The 16,686-nt window shown below is 47.7% G+C and overlaps 1 protein-coding gene across 2 annotated transcripts in view; it reads right to left on the bottom strand.

Annotated features, from left to right (window-relative positions):
* The window catches only part of CLUAP1 (clusterin associated protein 1), a 71,436-nt gene that overhangs the window by 4,510 nt on the left and 50,240 nt on the right, over positions 1–16,686 (bottom strand). For both annotated transcript variants that reach the window (XM_074553122.1, XM_074553121.1), the window contains exon 10: positions 6,072–6,176. In XM_074553122.1, the coding sequence (XP_074409223.1) occupies positions 6,072–6,176 (105 nt within the window). The remainder of the gene's footprint in view (positions 1–6,071; positions 6,177–16,686) is intronic.

Here is a 16,686-nt window from a genome sequence, read left to right on the forward strand (position 1 = left end):
GACTTTTGCTCTAATTTATGCAACACTAAATGATATAAATTTGGGGGTGATTACACCTGACATCCTTAGATGACAACAGAATCCCATTTTTGCCCAGCCTACAAATGACCCTTGAGTTTAACTGCAATTTAACTCTGTAGAAGGCTCAACATAAAGTGCAAAATTGGGAATTACTACCTCAAAAAAGAGAAGGCTGAAGGGAGTTACTAAAAGAAGGCAAAACTGGGAGAGATTCTGAACAGAAAAGAGAATCAAGATACCAGATAAGGAGAGCAGATGGAATAGGAGAGTTCAAAATGCCATGGAGAGAATGCTCCCAGGAGTGCAGGTGCTGCTCCTCCCTGAGTGGCAGCAGTGCACACATCCCATGGACACAAACCTGCTCACAGCTGGAGGAATTTCAGCATCTGCTACTGCCTGGGCTTGGATCCTGCATTGTCCAAGTCAGGAGCAGCTCTCTGAACCAGCAACAGGGTCAGGTCCTGCAGAAAACCCTGGGACTCTCCAAGGATGCAGAGGGGCTGCAGCAAAGCCTGGGACACTCCTAGGGCAGACCCCAGGAGGGAGAGGAGCTGCAGCAAACCCTGGGAGACCCTCAGGATGCAGAGAGGCTGCAGCAAACACTGAGACTCTCCCAGCATCCAGAAGGGCTGTGATTTCACCTGAGCACTAAACTGTAAGGAGAAGATAAATCAGATTTTCCACGGAGCATTATTTTCAGTCCCAGCCCATAAACCCCATATTTTCCTGCGTGGGGATGGCCCTGGGGTGTTCCTGTTTGTGCTGGGGCAGGCAGCAAACAGAGGAGTGCCCTGCATGGCACAGGGAGAGCTGGATGTTGTCATTTGGTTTCCTGGGCTCAGTTCAGCTGAGCTCACACAGCTGCCAAGAGGAGCCTGTGGTGCCTCCTTCCAGCAAATGTGGCTCCAGCTGGGACAGGCTGCACACAGCAGTGACCAGGGAAGATGCTGGTGATGAACAGGCTGTGACTCACTGCACCTTTGGAGTCAAATCTCCCTCTGTGTGCATGGCCATGGTTTGGAGGCACCTCAGAGAGCAGAAGGCAATGTGCAGCCCTGATGTGGAGCTGTGGGCTGTTGCCATTTTCCCTCTGTGTGGTGCTCCCCAATTTCCCAAGCCGTGCAGCTGCCCAGGATGGAGGCACAGGGCTGGGGTGATTCCCAGCTCCTCAGGCAGCAGTGGGTGCAGGTTAACCCTGTGCCTCACAGCAAGCAGTGACACACAAGCTGAGGGTCTGGGCAGCCTGGGAGGGGGGCAGGTGGGTTTGGACACATTTTGCTCCCAGCCTGGAGATCTGCAGTCAGTCTCCAGTGCTTAACGTGAATTCACAGCATGAGCTTGCAGAGGACACCTCTCCTCCCTCTGCATCACACTCCCTTCCACACACAGAAAAATAGGATCAATCTTCTGCCTGATCCTTCTGAACTGTGGCCCTGTGTGCACTGTGCTCTTAATCACAGAGTGATGGAATGTCCTGAGTGGGGAGGGTCCCCCAGGGATCACCCAGTCCCACCCTGGCCCTGCACAGACCCCCCAACACTCCCACCCTGTGCCTGAGCACTGCCCAAGCTCTCCTGGAGCTGTGGCAGCCTCGGGGCTGTGCCCATTCCCTGGGCATCCCTGGGCAGTGCCAGCACCCTCTGGGGATGAACCTTTCCCAAAATCCAGCCTGGCCCTGCCCTGCCCCAGCCATTCCCTGTCCCAGAGATCAGAGCTGCCCCTGGGGAGGAGCTGCAGCCCCCCCTGAGCTCTGCCCTCAGTCTCCTCCTCCAGCTGAACAATCCAAGTGCCCTCAGCTGCTTCTCAGACCCTTCCCCATGCCCAGGTCCCTCCTCTGGACACTCCAACAGCTTCAGATCCTTCTGACATTGTGGCACCCACACCTGCCCCAGAGCTGAGGTGAGGGCAGAGCAGAGCAATCCCCACCCTTAGAGCAGGACCCTGATCCAGCAGCACCTTCCAGGCATTGCCAAAATCCAGGGACTGATGGAGAACAGCCCAGCTGCTGCATGGGGAGCACACTTTGGTTTATTTCTTCCACCTCCAGGAAAAGGAAATCTGACTGGAGGTGAGGAAGCTGTTCCACATTTCAGACCTACAGCCTCTCCTCATCTTCACTAGGTCTGATGTTGGGATGGGCACACCTGGGGGAGGTTAAGAGGGAAGAAAAACATTCTAGAAATCCCATAGCAGAAATCTGAACACGGCCACAAGCTGGACAGCGAAATTCCACAAGCAGAGTGACAATTCCCACTGAGAACAGCACTTTCCTGGTAAGGGAGGATTGGAATCAGGATTGTGGAGGCTCACCTGAGAAGATTTGCATGTCCAAACTCTGCTTTTCCTTACAGGACTGAAAAGAATGAGGGATAATCCAGGCTCTGCAGCCTTCCCCCAGCATGGAGGGTGGCACAGGCACTCAGCAGCAGTGCCCTCTGCCAGGACATCATCAACCCTGATCCTCTGGGCCAGCTCTGCCCAAAAAAGGGCTCCAGGAGAGCTGCTCTCACTGTGAGACTCTGCACTGATTGTCTGCTAAAAAACCAGGGTTTTATAAAGCTGTCTTCTCACAGAAAAGATCAAATGGGGCTGGAGCTGTTCCTGTCTCAGCAGTGAAATGGTCTCTGAGGTCTGGCCAGGACAAAGCCAGCCCTTAACACCAATGTTATCAAAGGAAATGAGCTCCAGCACGGGGAGGAATGGTTCAGAGGAGCTGAAACAGCCTGGCAGTGTGGAATAAAAGGTGATTTCCAGGCACAGCTCCACAGGGAGGGACTGCTTCAGCTTCATTCAGCAGCACTGCCTTGTCACAGCACCGTGTGTCCCAGGCTGCCACCTCTGGGAGGGGAAAGGTCCTCATGATGCCACAATGCACTTCAGGACTCTGCTGCAAGTGACTGGAAAAGATGGATCTGCACATGGAATCAGAACATCACCTCAAAATCTGTCACTTCTGATGGTGTGGGTGACAAAAATCTATTTAGTTCAAGGAGAGACTGGACATGTTCTTAGGAGAAAATAAATGTACTGAGGGTTAGCTTAAATCTGTGCCAGCCACAAGTGATGGGGCTGGAACAGCCTGAGAGCCCCAGGGAAGCTCCAGGTGCTTCCCCAGACATTTTCTTTCAGCCAGGGCTGGGGACAGACCAGGCTGGATACCACAATGCATTTCAGGACCATTTTTGTTCATATCCACCCCAGCTGCACATGAAACACCATCCTGCTGCCAACAACTCATTCAGGCAACAGGGTTCTCCACACTGCAAATGGTTAAAGAATTTCTTTTCCTTTGGCACTCTGACAGAACAAGAATCTTACTGCAAGTGGCACCACAAATTCAGGGAAGTCCATTGTATTTGTCACAGCCTCAAAGATCTGTTGCCAGACAGAATAAAAATGGATGGGAAATTTTATTCACATTGACAATGCTAAAATGAAAATGTAGAGATCAGAGTGCCTCCAGCTCTGGCATCCCCAGCACAGGGAGGATGTGGAGCTGTTGGAGAGAGTCCAGGGGAGCCCATGGAGATCCCCCAGGATGGAGCCAGGCTGGGAGAGCTGGGGGTGCTCACCTGGAGAGGAGAAGCTCCAGGGACACCTCAGAGCCCCTGGCAGGGCCTGAAGGGGCTCCAGGAGAGCTGCAGAGGGACTGGGGACAAGGGATGGAGGGACAGGACACAGGGAATGGCTCCCACTGCCAGAGGGCAGGGCTGGATGGGATATTGGGAATTGGGAATTGTTCCCTGCGAGGGTGGGCAGGCCCTGGCACAGGGTGCCCACCCTGGATCCCTGGCAGTGCCCAAGGCCAGGCTGGGCAGGGCTTGGAGCAGCCTGGGACAGTGGGAGGTGTCCCTGCCATGGCAGGGGTGGGATGGGATGAACTTTAAGTCCCTTCCAACCCAAAGCAGTGAGTGATCCTGTGATAAATCAGTGTAATCTCTAATCTACAAAAGTAAATTATCAGTGACACGTGGGTTTACCACAAAACCCCCCTTAGGGAGGGGATTTCCTGTCAGGGTGACACTGTGACAACAAAGCAGCTGCAGCCTCCCCCAGCCAGGAGCTCTCCTCTCCCTGCTCCCCCCTGGACCAGAGCCCTTCCTGCTTCCCTAATCCAGGTTTTGCCACGTTTGCTGACCCAGCAGCACTGAGGTCACAGCTCCTGAGCCCATTCCAGCTCCCTTCTTCAGCTGCTCCTGCCTGTTCCTCTCTGTGGGTGGGGAAGAGGTTGATTTTCTCTCTGCACCCCACAAATCTCCCCCAGCTCCCTCTTTGCTGCTCCAGGGGAAACCAAATCCTATAATCCAAGTGTTTTAAATGGCTGAAAGAATAAATCCAGGAGCAATACTGTCAAGCCTGCATTTAGTTTGAGTTTTGCTGCATCTAGACAGAGCTGATGAAAGGGCTCTTGAGGGTGAGTGTGCTGATTTTTCTCAATTATCCCAAGTGGCCTAAAAAGAGGGATTATCTTTCCCTGAGAATCCTGCCTCTATAATGGCAACACACACTGGAGTATCTGCCCACCACAGAGAGAGGGAGGAAGCCTTATCTCCCAGCACTGATAACTTGGGAATTAGAGATGTAAAAGATGGAAATTGGAATGTAAAACAGATATAAAAGTGCACCCCAGGAGGCACAGGGACTGAGCACAGTGGGCTCTTTCTGCTCAGCTTGAGAGCAAACGTGGCTCAGCAGCATCACCATGTAAGAAAACACAAAGCTTCGAAAGAAAGTGATGGAAATATCTTAAATTGAGTCAATTTAAAAAGCAGCAATTAATAGAAATAATGTTCTTGTTATGCTGCCTTGATCATTAAGTGCATCTTAAATGCAAATTGCTGAATACCAGCAGATTTGTGGTGTGTTTAATAGCAAACATTCAACCCTGGTTTTCTAAAGAAGCTGCTGCTGCTTCTGACATTTATCTCAGGTCTTAAAGTCTGATGAACTGAGTTTCCATTAAGGGTAATTAATGATAACAAAGGTCTTCCTAGAAAAAAAAGAATCTACTGGCAGCAAAATCTATAACTTTTAGAGTAAAACTCTAAAACTGCTCTTAGTGGCAGCAGGGACTCAGGTTATGGTGTTCTCTGAGATGAAGCATCACAGACAGCCACAGGGTCACTTCCAAAGCTCTAAAACCTGTGTGCAAACCTTTCCTTGAGAAATGCCACGGTAAAATATTCCTTAGAGAATATCAGTGTTCCTAGAACTTAACAGGACTTCAATTTTCAAGAAAAACAGAGGAAGAGAGGATAAAAATGCTTAAATTACACTGATTTGAGAATGTCAGCTTCTGTCCCTGGTGTCAGTCAGAGAGGGGAAAGCAGAATAGCCCTCACAAAACCCCAGATGTCTGCAGTTTATCTAAGGAACAGCTTCCAGAGGAGTGGTGGCACATGAAACCCCACCCAGGCACCTCCTGCAGGGCCCAGAGAGGTTTGTGCTCACAGCTCACAATCCCTCACTGCTAACAAACACAACTATTCTGATTTCCTGGCTGGGTTTTGCTCCACTCCAGACTGAGCAGAACATTTCTTTTCCCACATGGGTGAGCCACAGACCCTCACCCAGCAATTCCTGTGAGGAGAGGCTGCAGTTGTACTGCCCAGGAAGCAGGACAGAAGGACAGAAGGACAGAAGGACAGAATCCCTCCCTGGAGCAGCAGCTCAGGTGTGCTCACCTGTGCCAAGGCAGTGCAGGCGGCTTTAGTGACTCACTGAAGGTCTCCCAGCTAAAACAGGTGCAAGAGCTACAGGGAAATAAATGTTTTGCAGAGAGAAATGGGGTTGCCTCCCTAAGGCTTTGCACAGAACTGCTTCAGGAATGTGGAGGGCAATACCAAGGCAGGATTTTCCCCACACAGCCATTGTTTTTCCCAGTAAATAATCCTGCATTTGCTGCCCTGGAAGCACTGTTGTTCCCACAGGGATTTAACCCTGCAGCTCCTGAGGGCTGAGCAGTGCCAAGACCCTGAAGGGTGGCAGGGGCTTGTCACATTTGCAGCCCATGCCTGTGGCTCAGGGCAGCTCAGGAGGGGTGAGGGTACCTGGCAGCAGAGGTTCTGTGCTGATGTGGTGCCTCGTGATCTGCAAATCCCCCTCGCTGTCAGAGCCTTCATCCTCCTGGATTTCTATGTCAGAGTCGTCATTACCTGGTGCAAAACAAAGGCAGCTGGTTAAAACCACCCACAGCAACCCCAGCCCAGGTGGATACAGGAGACAGCAGCAGTTCTACCTCTGCTCAAGCCCGAGAGGAATTGAGAATTCCTGCACAAGGAAATGGCCAATCTCCACATCCTGAGGAGAAATCCTTCAGCAAGAGAGAGCCAAGGCAGCACCCACAGGAAACAGGAGCCTTGGGACAATCCCAGGCTGTTCAAACATCCCCTCTGGGCATGAGGAGCAGCTGCTACTTCAGCAAAGTGATTCAAAGATAAAACTCTCTGAAAAGCATTTGGAAGTGTGTGTTTATTATCCAGGTTTTACCCTGACACCAGCAATGTCAAAACTCATCTCCTGGGACTATTTGCCTTTCATTTAATTCTAGATAAGCACAGCTCCATATCCCCAGATAAAGGAATGCAGCTCCAGCCAAACCCAAGATGCTGGAGAGACAGGGAAGCTTCCAAAGACCAGGAACTTCTTCAGATATTTTCATCATCTGCCTTTGTTTCCTTCTCCCCATCCAAAGCAGAGCTCCCAGTCCAGGAAACCCAACAGGACCCCATGGGAGGACCCAGCACAGCAACATTTGCTGCTGATTATTTAGAGAAAATAGGCAATTCTTTCCCAGGTACATTTAATTACACACATGTCCAAGCTGAAAATGGAAATAACTACTTTAATTAGGATTAGTAATGAGCTGACACATCTTTGCAGTATTTAATTATCAGACAATATACAAATATTTGACATTTCCCCATCTTCTTTTTCACTGCAATATTAAGTTAATGAGAAAATAATAATGGCAAGGGGAGTATCTGCCAGCCTGGTAAGATTACAAGGCTCCAGCAGAGTTAGCTACAATTTCTATTTGCGCTCTCTTCTTCGGCAAGTGAGGGAATCACTCACTGCTGTGTGAGCTGGATGCTGCTTCTGTTTGCCTGGTATTTAGGAAACTCAGGTTTTGTTCAGCCCTGCATGGGCAAACTCCTTGGGAGGAGCCATGTGGAGCTTCCAGAAAGGATTCAAGTTTGTGCTCAATATATTAAAGAATGAATTTATCATATCTGTGATGGCTCTTACAGCTACTAAAATACCCTAATTCTTATTTTGTGGGGTTTCTCCCTTTGAGGCTTTGTCATTCCTGTTAGGCAGGAGCACTGGGACAAGCTGAGGATGCTGCAAGGATTTCTTGGCCAAAGCTTTCCCATTCCAAGCCCATTTGTGCTTCCTGCTCCTGTGTGGGATTTCCTGAGCACGAGGTGCCAGCTGAGCAGGGAGCTGCAGCTTCCCCCTGCCAGAGAGCAGGGTGGGATGGGACAGGAACAAATCCTCCCCTGTGCCTTTAAAAAGCCTGGATTGCCTTTCCAGCCAAATGGAAATAGAAATTTATCACCTGAACGCCCAGCATGTCATGGGATGGCCTGGCTTGGAAAAGACCTCAAAGCCCACCCAGTGCCACCCCTGCCATGGCAGGGACACCTCCCACTGTCCCAGGCTGCTCCCAGCCCTGCCCAGCCTGGCCTTGGGCACTGCCAGGGATCCAGGGTGGGCACCCTGTGCCAGGGCCTGCCCACCCTCCCAGGGAACAATTCCCAATTCCCAATATCCCATCCATCCCTGCCCTCTGGCAGTGGGAGCCATTCCCTGTGTCCTGTCCCTCCATCCCTTGTCCAAAGTCTCTCTCCACCTTTCTTGTAGGAATATAAATTAACTATATTTTTTTTTTTAAGTACAGCACTTTCCCTGCTGAGTTGTGACTTTGAAATAAATCCTGTTATGGACCCATGGCAAGAGTTTGGGTTTTCCTTGACCAGCCTGGCTGCAGTCCTGGAGCAGCACTGCCCTGAACTCCTGCCAGGGGCTCAGGGGAGCGACAGCTGCAGGTTCAGCAATATCCAAATTCCTGCCGCCAAACCTCCTGCTCACTCTTGAAATGACACCAAGCACCTTTTCCACTCCCCAATACCAAATCTACTGCTCCAGTCCACCCCAAGGGCTGCTATCACAGAGCCCAGCTCTGCCCATGTGCAATCTGAATTATCAGCTGAGCTGAACTGTGCTGAGCCTAAATCCCAAGGACACAGAACCAGAGCACAGTGCTAAGAAATAATCCAAATATACAAGACAAAGAGAAGCTGAGTACAGGCTTTTTATCAGGATTAAATGAACCACCAGCCCAGTGTGACCTGTTCTAGGCAGTGCTCCACACCCAGCCCTCACTCTACACCCAGTGCGCCCAGCTCCCACCAAAATATTCCTAAATTCTTAAAAACTATTCATAAAAAGCGACAACTCAGGAAGTTTCATTTAACCACATGCAAAAAGACTTATTGCCCTAGAAGAAGCCACAATCTCATTTGTGTATCACTGCACAGACAACTACAATCAATTCTGAAGAGACAAGGAACATTCCTTATGAAAAAAAAAACCAGATTTTTCTCAGGATCAGCATAAGGCAATGAAAATAATAAACCACAAATTGCCATGTGCTTGTACATGGAGTACAGAAGCCACTGAATGGAGCTGGCTTATGAGATTTATATGGGTTTACATGAGGATTATTGGAATTCTCACAACAGACTTATTTATTATTATTCAGCAATCCATGTGCCCCAATTGAGGCCAAGCTGGCAGCTTGCAGAAGCTCCAGACTGAGGTTTTAAGCAGCTCTTGTATTTTTATTATGACAAAGTAATCAGCAGAACAAGTCTGTAAATTGTGCTGGGCTCATCTCCCCACTGCTGTGATTGCCTCTGCTGCACAGAAAACACTCCAAATATCAGCCTGAGAGAGGAAATATTGGGATTTTAAACCCCACTTGCCTTTCATTTCAACATTTCTATTCCATAAAGATGGGTTTCAGTCAACTAAATTAGTTTCCTTTAAAACTGTCCAGCCACATAAAATACACCCTGGTTCCACTGATCTCCAAAGGTGGGATTTCTGTTCCTGCTCCCAGAAAAAATCCAGAGCTGATACCTGGACAGATAATGCTACATTGAAATGATTTAATTTCTGGTAATTTGCAATGCTTGAAGGCAAAGCAGCATGATTTAATAACTTAGCAGTGATTTCAGTGCAGATTTGGTAGTTTGCATCAATATTCAAGTAAAGGTATCCAGCTGTAAAATAAGAAGTTACTGTGGTGAGGATAATGAGCACAGTGGCCATTGTTTATTGATATGCTGTGGAATTAGCTGTAAGTGCTGTGCAGAGTGTCCAATTTCAGAAAATCACTGCCTTGCAAGCACAGGCACTGCTCCTCAGCAATTACTGCAGGCAGCAGGATGCAGCTTTGGGGGAGAAAACATCATGAGAACAATCAAATGGGCAACTGACAGCCACTTGATCCCAAATGGAATAAAGAGCATGAAACAAGGGAACAGCAACAAGCAAAGGGGTGGGATTGGGGTTTTTGATGTGTTTTAAAGGAGTGATGCCCAGTGCCCACTGAAAAACCTGTTGTAGTGTGTTGTTAAGTTTCTTGTGTTATTCCCCAATTTATGTATTGTTATCCCCTATTATGTGTAAAATGGGTTCGTTCCCCCAGTTTTTCCCGCCAGTGCTAGCCTGTCAGCTAAGTTGCCATAGTAACCGCTATTCACAGTTGCCGATAGGTAATTGCTCCTGCCCTGGTTTCCCTTATAAGTGAAAGTTGTTTCCTCCCTGGGCCCAGTCAATCACTCCCTTTCTCCTCCCAGGTTTCGAGAACCTTCTCCTCTCTGGAGATGGTGGCTGGCTGGGGTCCCAGGACACCTCCTTTACCTTTTGATTATTGGTCTCCATGGAGTGTCAGTTCTGTGAAGTTCATCCCCTCACCTTTCCCGATTGGTTCCGCCTGTACCCACCCCCCTCCTTTATAATCCTGTTTCACCCCCTATGAAAAAACTTTTTCCCGGTTGGTTTCCTCACGTTTGGATCCCGCAACACCTTCAATAAACCGATGTTTAACCCCCGGGAAATGGTCAGCTCCGTTCCTCCCCAATACCAGCGGTGTGAGCCAGTCCGCAGCCAGCACAGCCCGAGGCCCTCAGACGCCAAAGGGAGCTGGCCAGGAATTGCAGAGGGGCGTCGGCCTTTCGCCCTCAGCTAGCCGGACTCTAAACTTCGAGCCACATATGCCCCCCTCTGCACCCCTCCTTTATAATCCTGTTTCACCCCCTATGGAGAAACTTCTTCCGGGTTGGTTTCCCCACATTTGGATCCCACAACACCTTCAATAAACCGATGTTTAACCCCCGGGAAATGGTCAGCTCCGTTCCTCCCCTATACCAGCGGTGTGAGCCAGTCCGCAGCCAGCACAGCCCGAGGCCCTCAGACGCCGAAGGGCGCTGGCCAGGAATTGCAGAGGGGCGTCGGCCTTTCGCCCTCAGCTAGTCGGACTCTAAACTTCGGGCCACATACGCCCACCTCTGCAAAAACCCACCCTATTGTCACACCAAACCCACACTCCTAAAGCCACAGCTCTGCAGGATGAAGGGAAAGAAAGGCTTGGACACAAAAGCTCGGATAGAAAAAATATCTGGAGGGAAGGTCCTTTGTCTTTAGCACAAAACTGAGATCTCTCACCCATCTCTGAGAAGAATCCAGCCAGGTACTGAGATGTAACTCCTAGGAATTCCATGGAAAACTTGGGATGTTCAGAGCTGTGCAGCCAAAAACTGGGTAGTAACAGCAACGACAAGGTTGGACAGGTAGTTCTAAGTGCATTTATTCACCTTGCCTGATCATTTTAAGATCACAGAATTATGGAATAATTTGGGTTGCAAGGGAATTTATTGACACCTCCCCTTAACCCAGGTTGCTCCAAGTCTATCCAGCCTGGTCCATCCACAGAATCCAAACTCCCAATTTATCAGTGAGGATGATTAACCACTGCCTGGGGAACCAATAGGTGTCAGCCACTTGAAATAATTAAAATGAACTCAGGATGACAAGCTCCACTCAAACTGGGATTTAGAGTTTTAGCAGCAGTGAGCAGTCAGGTTATTTCTGGGCCCATTTGATCAAGAGGTCACATTTGGTGACCAGAACTATTTCTAACAGTCTTACAAGCCAAAAATCCATCCAAGCACTATTAAATTAGCTCATGAATTTGCAATTACCCACCAGGCACCACACAAAGCTCCTGTGGAGCAGTTCCAAGTGTCTCTCACAGGGAGATGGATGGCCCAGCACCAGCAATATCATCCAGGAACCATCCAGGAGTCACCCTCAATCCCAGAGTTGCTCAATGGGGTTTTTTCTTGGTCTGCTGGCAGATTTTAAAGCATCAGCTCTGGAGCAGAAAGGTGCACCCAGGAGCAGCAGTTAAATCCTGTGGTTATTGCTGAACTAGACTCAACTAGTGCAGATTTCCAAATGCTGGGGAAAATCAATGTTTATTTATTCCACAAGCAAGAGGATGCAGGGTGGGCTGATTGGAGCAGCACATCAAAAAGTGGCAGAGTCACTGAAAATTTCAGTTTTACAGCAGATACTTCCCCATATTTAAATTAATCCTGGGCACAGCAGTGGCCAAAAGAAATAAAGGAAATATCTTGAGAAATTCAAAGTGGTTCTGTTTTATACTTTCAAAACAAAATATTTTACTTAAAAAAAAATATAGTTAATTTATATTCCTACAAGAAAGGTGGAGAGAGACTTTGGACAAGGGCTAGAGGGACAGGACACAGGGAATGGCTCCCACTGCCAGAGGGCAGGGATGGATGGGATATTGGGAATTGGGAATTGTTCCCTGTGAGGGTGGGCAGGCCCTGGCACAGGGTGCCCACCCTGGATCCCTGGCAGTGCCCAAGGCCAGGCTGGGCAGGGCTGGGAGTGACCTGGGACAGTGGGAGGTGTCCCTGCCATGGCAGGGGTGGCACTGGATGGGCCTTAAGGTCCCTTCCAACCCAAACCATTCTGGGATTCTGCATTGTCTTGTTTTAAATTGATAAAAAGCTCTTGAAGAATGTGAGAAAATGCATTAGAAGAAGTGTGTAAAAAAGTGAAAAAGATCTGAAGAGTCTGAAAAATTATTTCAGCCTAGAAACATTCCAAGTTGATCCTTTCTGCCCAACAAAGTTTTTGCAATTTTGGATAACCCTGAGGAATAAATTGAATTTCTGCTGCAGTGACTTTCCCTGGCCTCTCCTCTCACACAATCCAGCACCAGAGCATCCAATACCCACACCTGACAGCAGAGCCACCTCCAGCCTTCCCCAGGCAGGGTCTGATCCACTGTTCCAGGTGTCACTTTGACATTACCAAGGAAACCAAGCCCTGAGTCTCAGGCAATTGGATTTGTGACATGGCAGCAGCCCTGATGTGGCACAGGGGCAGCAGATGGGTGAGACATCCCTGCCTGGATCAGCCTCTCCCAGGGCATCTCCTGCCAAGCAAAGATCAGAAAAATAACAACAACTTCCTCCCTGCTCAGCACAAAAGATATTTTTCATTTTTATACTGCTGCAAATACTTAATTATGTGTAATTTCATCAGGCAGATAATTCTCAGAGGCTGATCTGTAGCAAGAGTTCAAAATCTTTATGTTGTTTAAGAAGAGTATTTCAGATAATTTAGTGGGGTTTTTGTTCTTTGGGGTTTTTTTGGTGCAGTGGTTTTATGGAGACAAAAATCGATTTGACACGTGTGGAAGCAAAAAAACCCAAAACAAACAAACAAATCTCCAAAAAAGCAAAAAACAAGAAACAAAAAAAAAAAAAACCAAAAAACCACAAAAAAAAATCCCACCAGACTTTTGATCAATAATATTAAACAATTTTGCCATTTTTATGTGACCACCATATCCATGGGCTTTTTTTATTCTTAACACCGACCTGCACAACTCAACCTCCATCCCACAGCTCTCTTTTATGAGAAACAGAATTTATATTTCTCAGCCTGAAACTGAACTGAGAGCTGTCCAAAACTCCTGCAGCTTCATTGCAGAGAGAACTGAGGTTAATTTGGAACCCTTCTTACCAAATTAGCAGGAGATAAGGTCAGGGGACCCAGACAATGCAGAGCTGATCGATGCTGTGGGTAGGGGAGAGTAACAGAGCTCACAGGGCAGAGAGGATTTATCAGAGTTTTATCAATTAATGGCAACAAATTTATCACCACCCACAGCCCAGGCTGTTGGGAAAGGCTCATTAAGTGTTACCAGAGGGAGAGTGTTGGGAAGGATGAAAGTTTGACAAGAAAGTCTCACAGATATGTGTGTGCTTAGCAGAAAGATTTTTAAATGTAGAGTCTGATGAAGGAATAGAGATGGAAGCAAGTTTTGATACAGAAGAAAAGAATTGCTGAGACAGTCCTACTAGATAACTAAGAAAGCAAAGGGTGTGTTAGTTAGAAGGGGGTTTTATGACTTAGAGGATAAATCCACCTCAAACAAGATGTTTTTATCAAGCAGAAAGATAGCACAGGCAAACAAGGCAGCAAAGCTGCAAGTAGGAAAAAAGTATCAGAATTTTCTACTATAAGAAAACTGAAAAATAACTTCCAGCTTAAACTGTAATGTACTAACTTTTAGTGATTGGAGAATAGCAACACGAATATGGTAATTACAGTAGTTATGATGGGCTATAGATAATAGTTAAGGTATACATTGGTTCTGCTGTATGAAGATGCTCAGCAAAGAAAAGTACAGAATGCATTCTAACCAAAAGAAAAGTAAATAATGCATTGTAACCTAAACTAAGGGTCTCCAGGCCTGCAGCTGGAGCTGACAGCTGTAGGCACAGCCCTGTCACCCACAGCCCTGGACTGCTGGAACATCTTGGCCACAATAAACTGCATTTTGCAGAGCTGCCTGGAGTCCTGCATCTTTCATTTAAGCTTTTAGGAGAGAAGCTGCCCTGCAGCCGCTCTGAGGAGGGAAGCAATGAACCTTTCCAAGGCAGCTCACTGCCCTACCCCAACATTCCAGGAGCAGCCAGGGAGAGCCAGGCCAGCCTGCCCACCCTGCACTGAGCACAGAATGAACCCATCCCTCCCCCTCCAGACCCTGCTGTGTCAGCAAAACCAAGGCACAGCAGGGCCCACTTCAACCATCCTGGTGTCTGCTGGGTGGAAGGCCCAGACAACAAAGCCCCAAGTTTCCAAACAAACTGAAGATAGAATAAAACTTTGGATAAAACCACCTTGCTTTATGTGGGGGGCATTACTCAAAAATGTAAAGTGGAATAATGAAGTGTTCAGCAGTGTCAGTGGTGACAGGACAAGGAGTGACAGAGCTGCACCTACAGCTGTCAGCTCCAAAACCTTTGGTTTTGGTTACATTGCATTATTTACTTTTCTTTGCTGAGCATCTCAATACAGTAGAACCAATCCATATCTTAACTTTTATCCATAGCCTACCATAACTACTGGAATTACCATATTCATGTTACTGTTCTTTAATCACTTAGTACATTACAGTTTAAGCTAAAAGTTGTTTTAAACTGAAGGAAGGTCAATTTACACAAGAAATTGGGCAGGAATTGTTCCCTGGGAGGGTGGGCAGGCCCTGGCACAGGGTGCCCACCCTGGATCCCTGGCAGTGCCCAAGGCCAGGCTGGGCAGGGCTGGGAGCACCTGGGACAGTGGGAGGTGTCCCTGCCATGGCAGGGCTGGCACTGGGTGGGCTTTAAGGTCCTTCCCACCCAAACCACTCTGGGATTCTATTAAATATTCTTCCCTCTAAAAACCTGCTTCACAAAGATGTTTCTGAGGGTGAAGTCCCTCTCTAGTCCTCCCTTCCTGGCTCCTCTCTCAGCAGCATGCAGCACCACAAGCCAAGGAGCTGACAGGCTGCAGCTCCTCTCACCATTTCCTCACTGATAAAATCACTGCCAGGTCCCTGGGAGTGCTCTCATCCCTCAGGTGATGCCTGTTGTGCTGTGAGCTGCAGGATTAACCCCGGGGGAGGCTGGGCAAAGCTGCTCCCAGGTGCTGAGCCCATCCTGCTGCTCTGGCTTTGCTTCCTCTCGTGCCCAATGTGCATTTTCCCTGTGTGAGCGTTAACACAGCTGCTCTGCAAACAAACTGTGCCATGGCAGACACCCGCTCCTGCACTCTCTCACCACAGCAAATCTCTGGGGATTAAATTGTTTAAAGGGTAACTTTTAATTAATTACAGAAGAGGGGGAGTCTGCACTCAGGGGAGAGCCCAGGTTGTTAAGTGTGAGCAGACTGAGGTCCTGCGGAGCTTTAAACATTCATTAATTAATTCAGTGCTCCTGACTGGAAAACAGCCCCAGAGGGGCAAATTTCCTGTCAGCCCCATCCCTGCAGAGTTTCACAGACAAAAGCAGGGTGGAGCTGGCAGAGATGAGAGGATTTGCCAAGCTGATGGGACAGGCAATAAATGGGGCAGCTCTGGAAAGCAGGATCCTGGTGCTCCTCTCACTAGAATAAATGCTAATTATGACAATTTGGTACTTGAATTAAGATGTATTATGGTAATATTTGAGGTCATTAAAAGTAATAATTATATTCTTAGGTGGCAGCTAAATCAGTCACTAAAAGGTAAAATTCCTTTTATTTCAGAGATGGAAACTGACAGTTTTCCAGCTGAAAATCCACAGACAAGATTTTCATGTTATACCTCACTCTGCCAATTACTGGTGACTGATTTCCACCTCTTGTTGAACTTTACCCCAAAAATTCTCAGACAGCAGGACTTGGACTTTTCATGCAAATAAATTCTTGAAATAATTCCATATTCTTGTGATTTACGTTACAAATCCTGAATTTCAGCTGAAACTTCTTCACTCTTTACCTCATTGATATGAGATCAAAGATAGGCAGAAATCAGTGAATTTCCTCTTTCACAACTTTGCTCTGAAAATCTCAGCCACCAAACAAAGTGTGAAGTGCAACTTTATTGTCATTACTCAGTTTCAGCTTTCATGAGCTCTCCCTCTGATCCTGAGAATTAACTTTCCTCCTGGTTTCTCCAAGTATCAAATAAAAATGCTCAGCCTGCAATATTAAAATTCCCAGGGATAGCTCATGATCAAGTTCTGGCGGGTGTTTGGCTCAAAAAGAGCAGTATCTGGTTTGTGAGCTTTCTAGAGTCTCAAGAGGTCATTAATTCCCTTCTGATCCTAATTAAGAAGTAGTTTAGAGGGAAAAAAAAAAGAAAAAACTCCCAAATTTTAATTGCATTCCCCTTTTGCAGGTACATTAAATCAAAGAAATGCAGGGAGGCAAGTGTGGATCCTGTTGATAAGACTGATGATAGTAGAGAGGATTTTAAGCTGGGAGTTTTCATCTGGGAAAGTTGTGATGTGTCAAAAGGAATCATTCTGGGCCAGAAAGGACCCTCTGGTTTGGCAGGACACCCCACACAGAGGAACATTCCCCAGGGGAACATTTCCCCAAGAGTAAAAGGAATTCTACAGAGGAGCATTCCACAGAACATTTCCCAGAGGAACATTCCCAGAAGAATACTCCCACAGGAACGTTCCCACAGGAAGGTTCCATAGAGGAATATCTCACAGAGGAACATCCCACAGAACATTCCTC

Source organism: Zonotrichia albicollis, chromosome 16 (genome assembly GCF_047830755.1).
Source record: "Zonotrichia albicollis isolate bZonAlb1 chromosome 16, bZonAlb1.hap1, whole genome shotgun sequence".
NCBI classification, from domain to species: domain Eukaryota; kingdom Metazoa; phylum Chordata; class Aves; order Passeriformes; family Passerellidae; genus Zonotrichia; species Zonotrichia albicollis.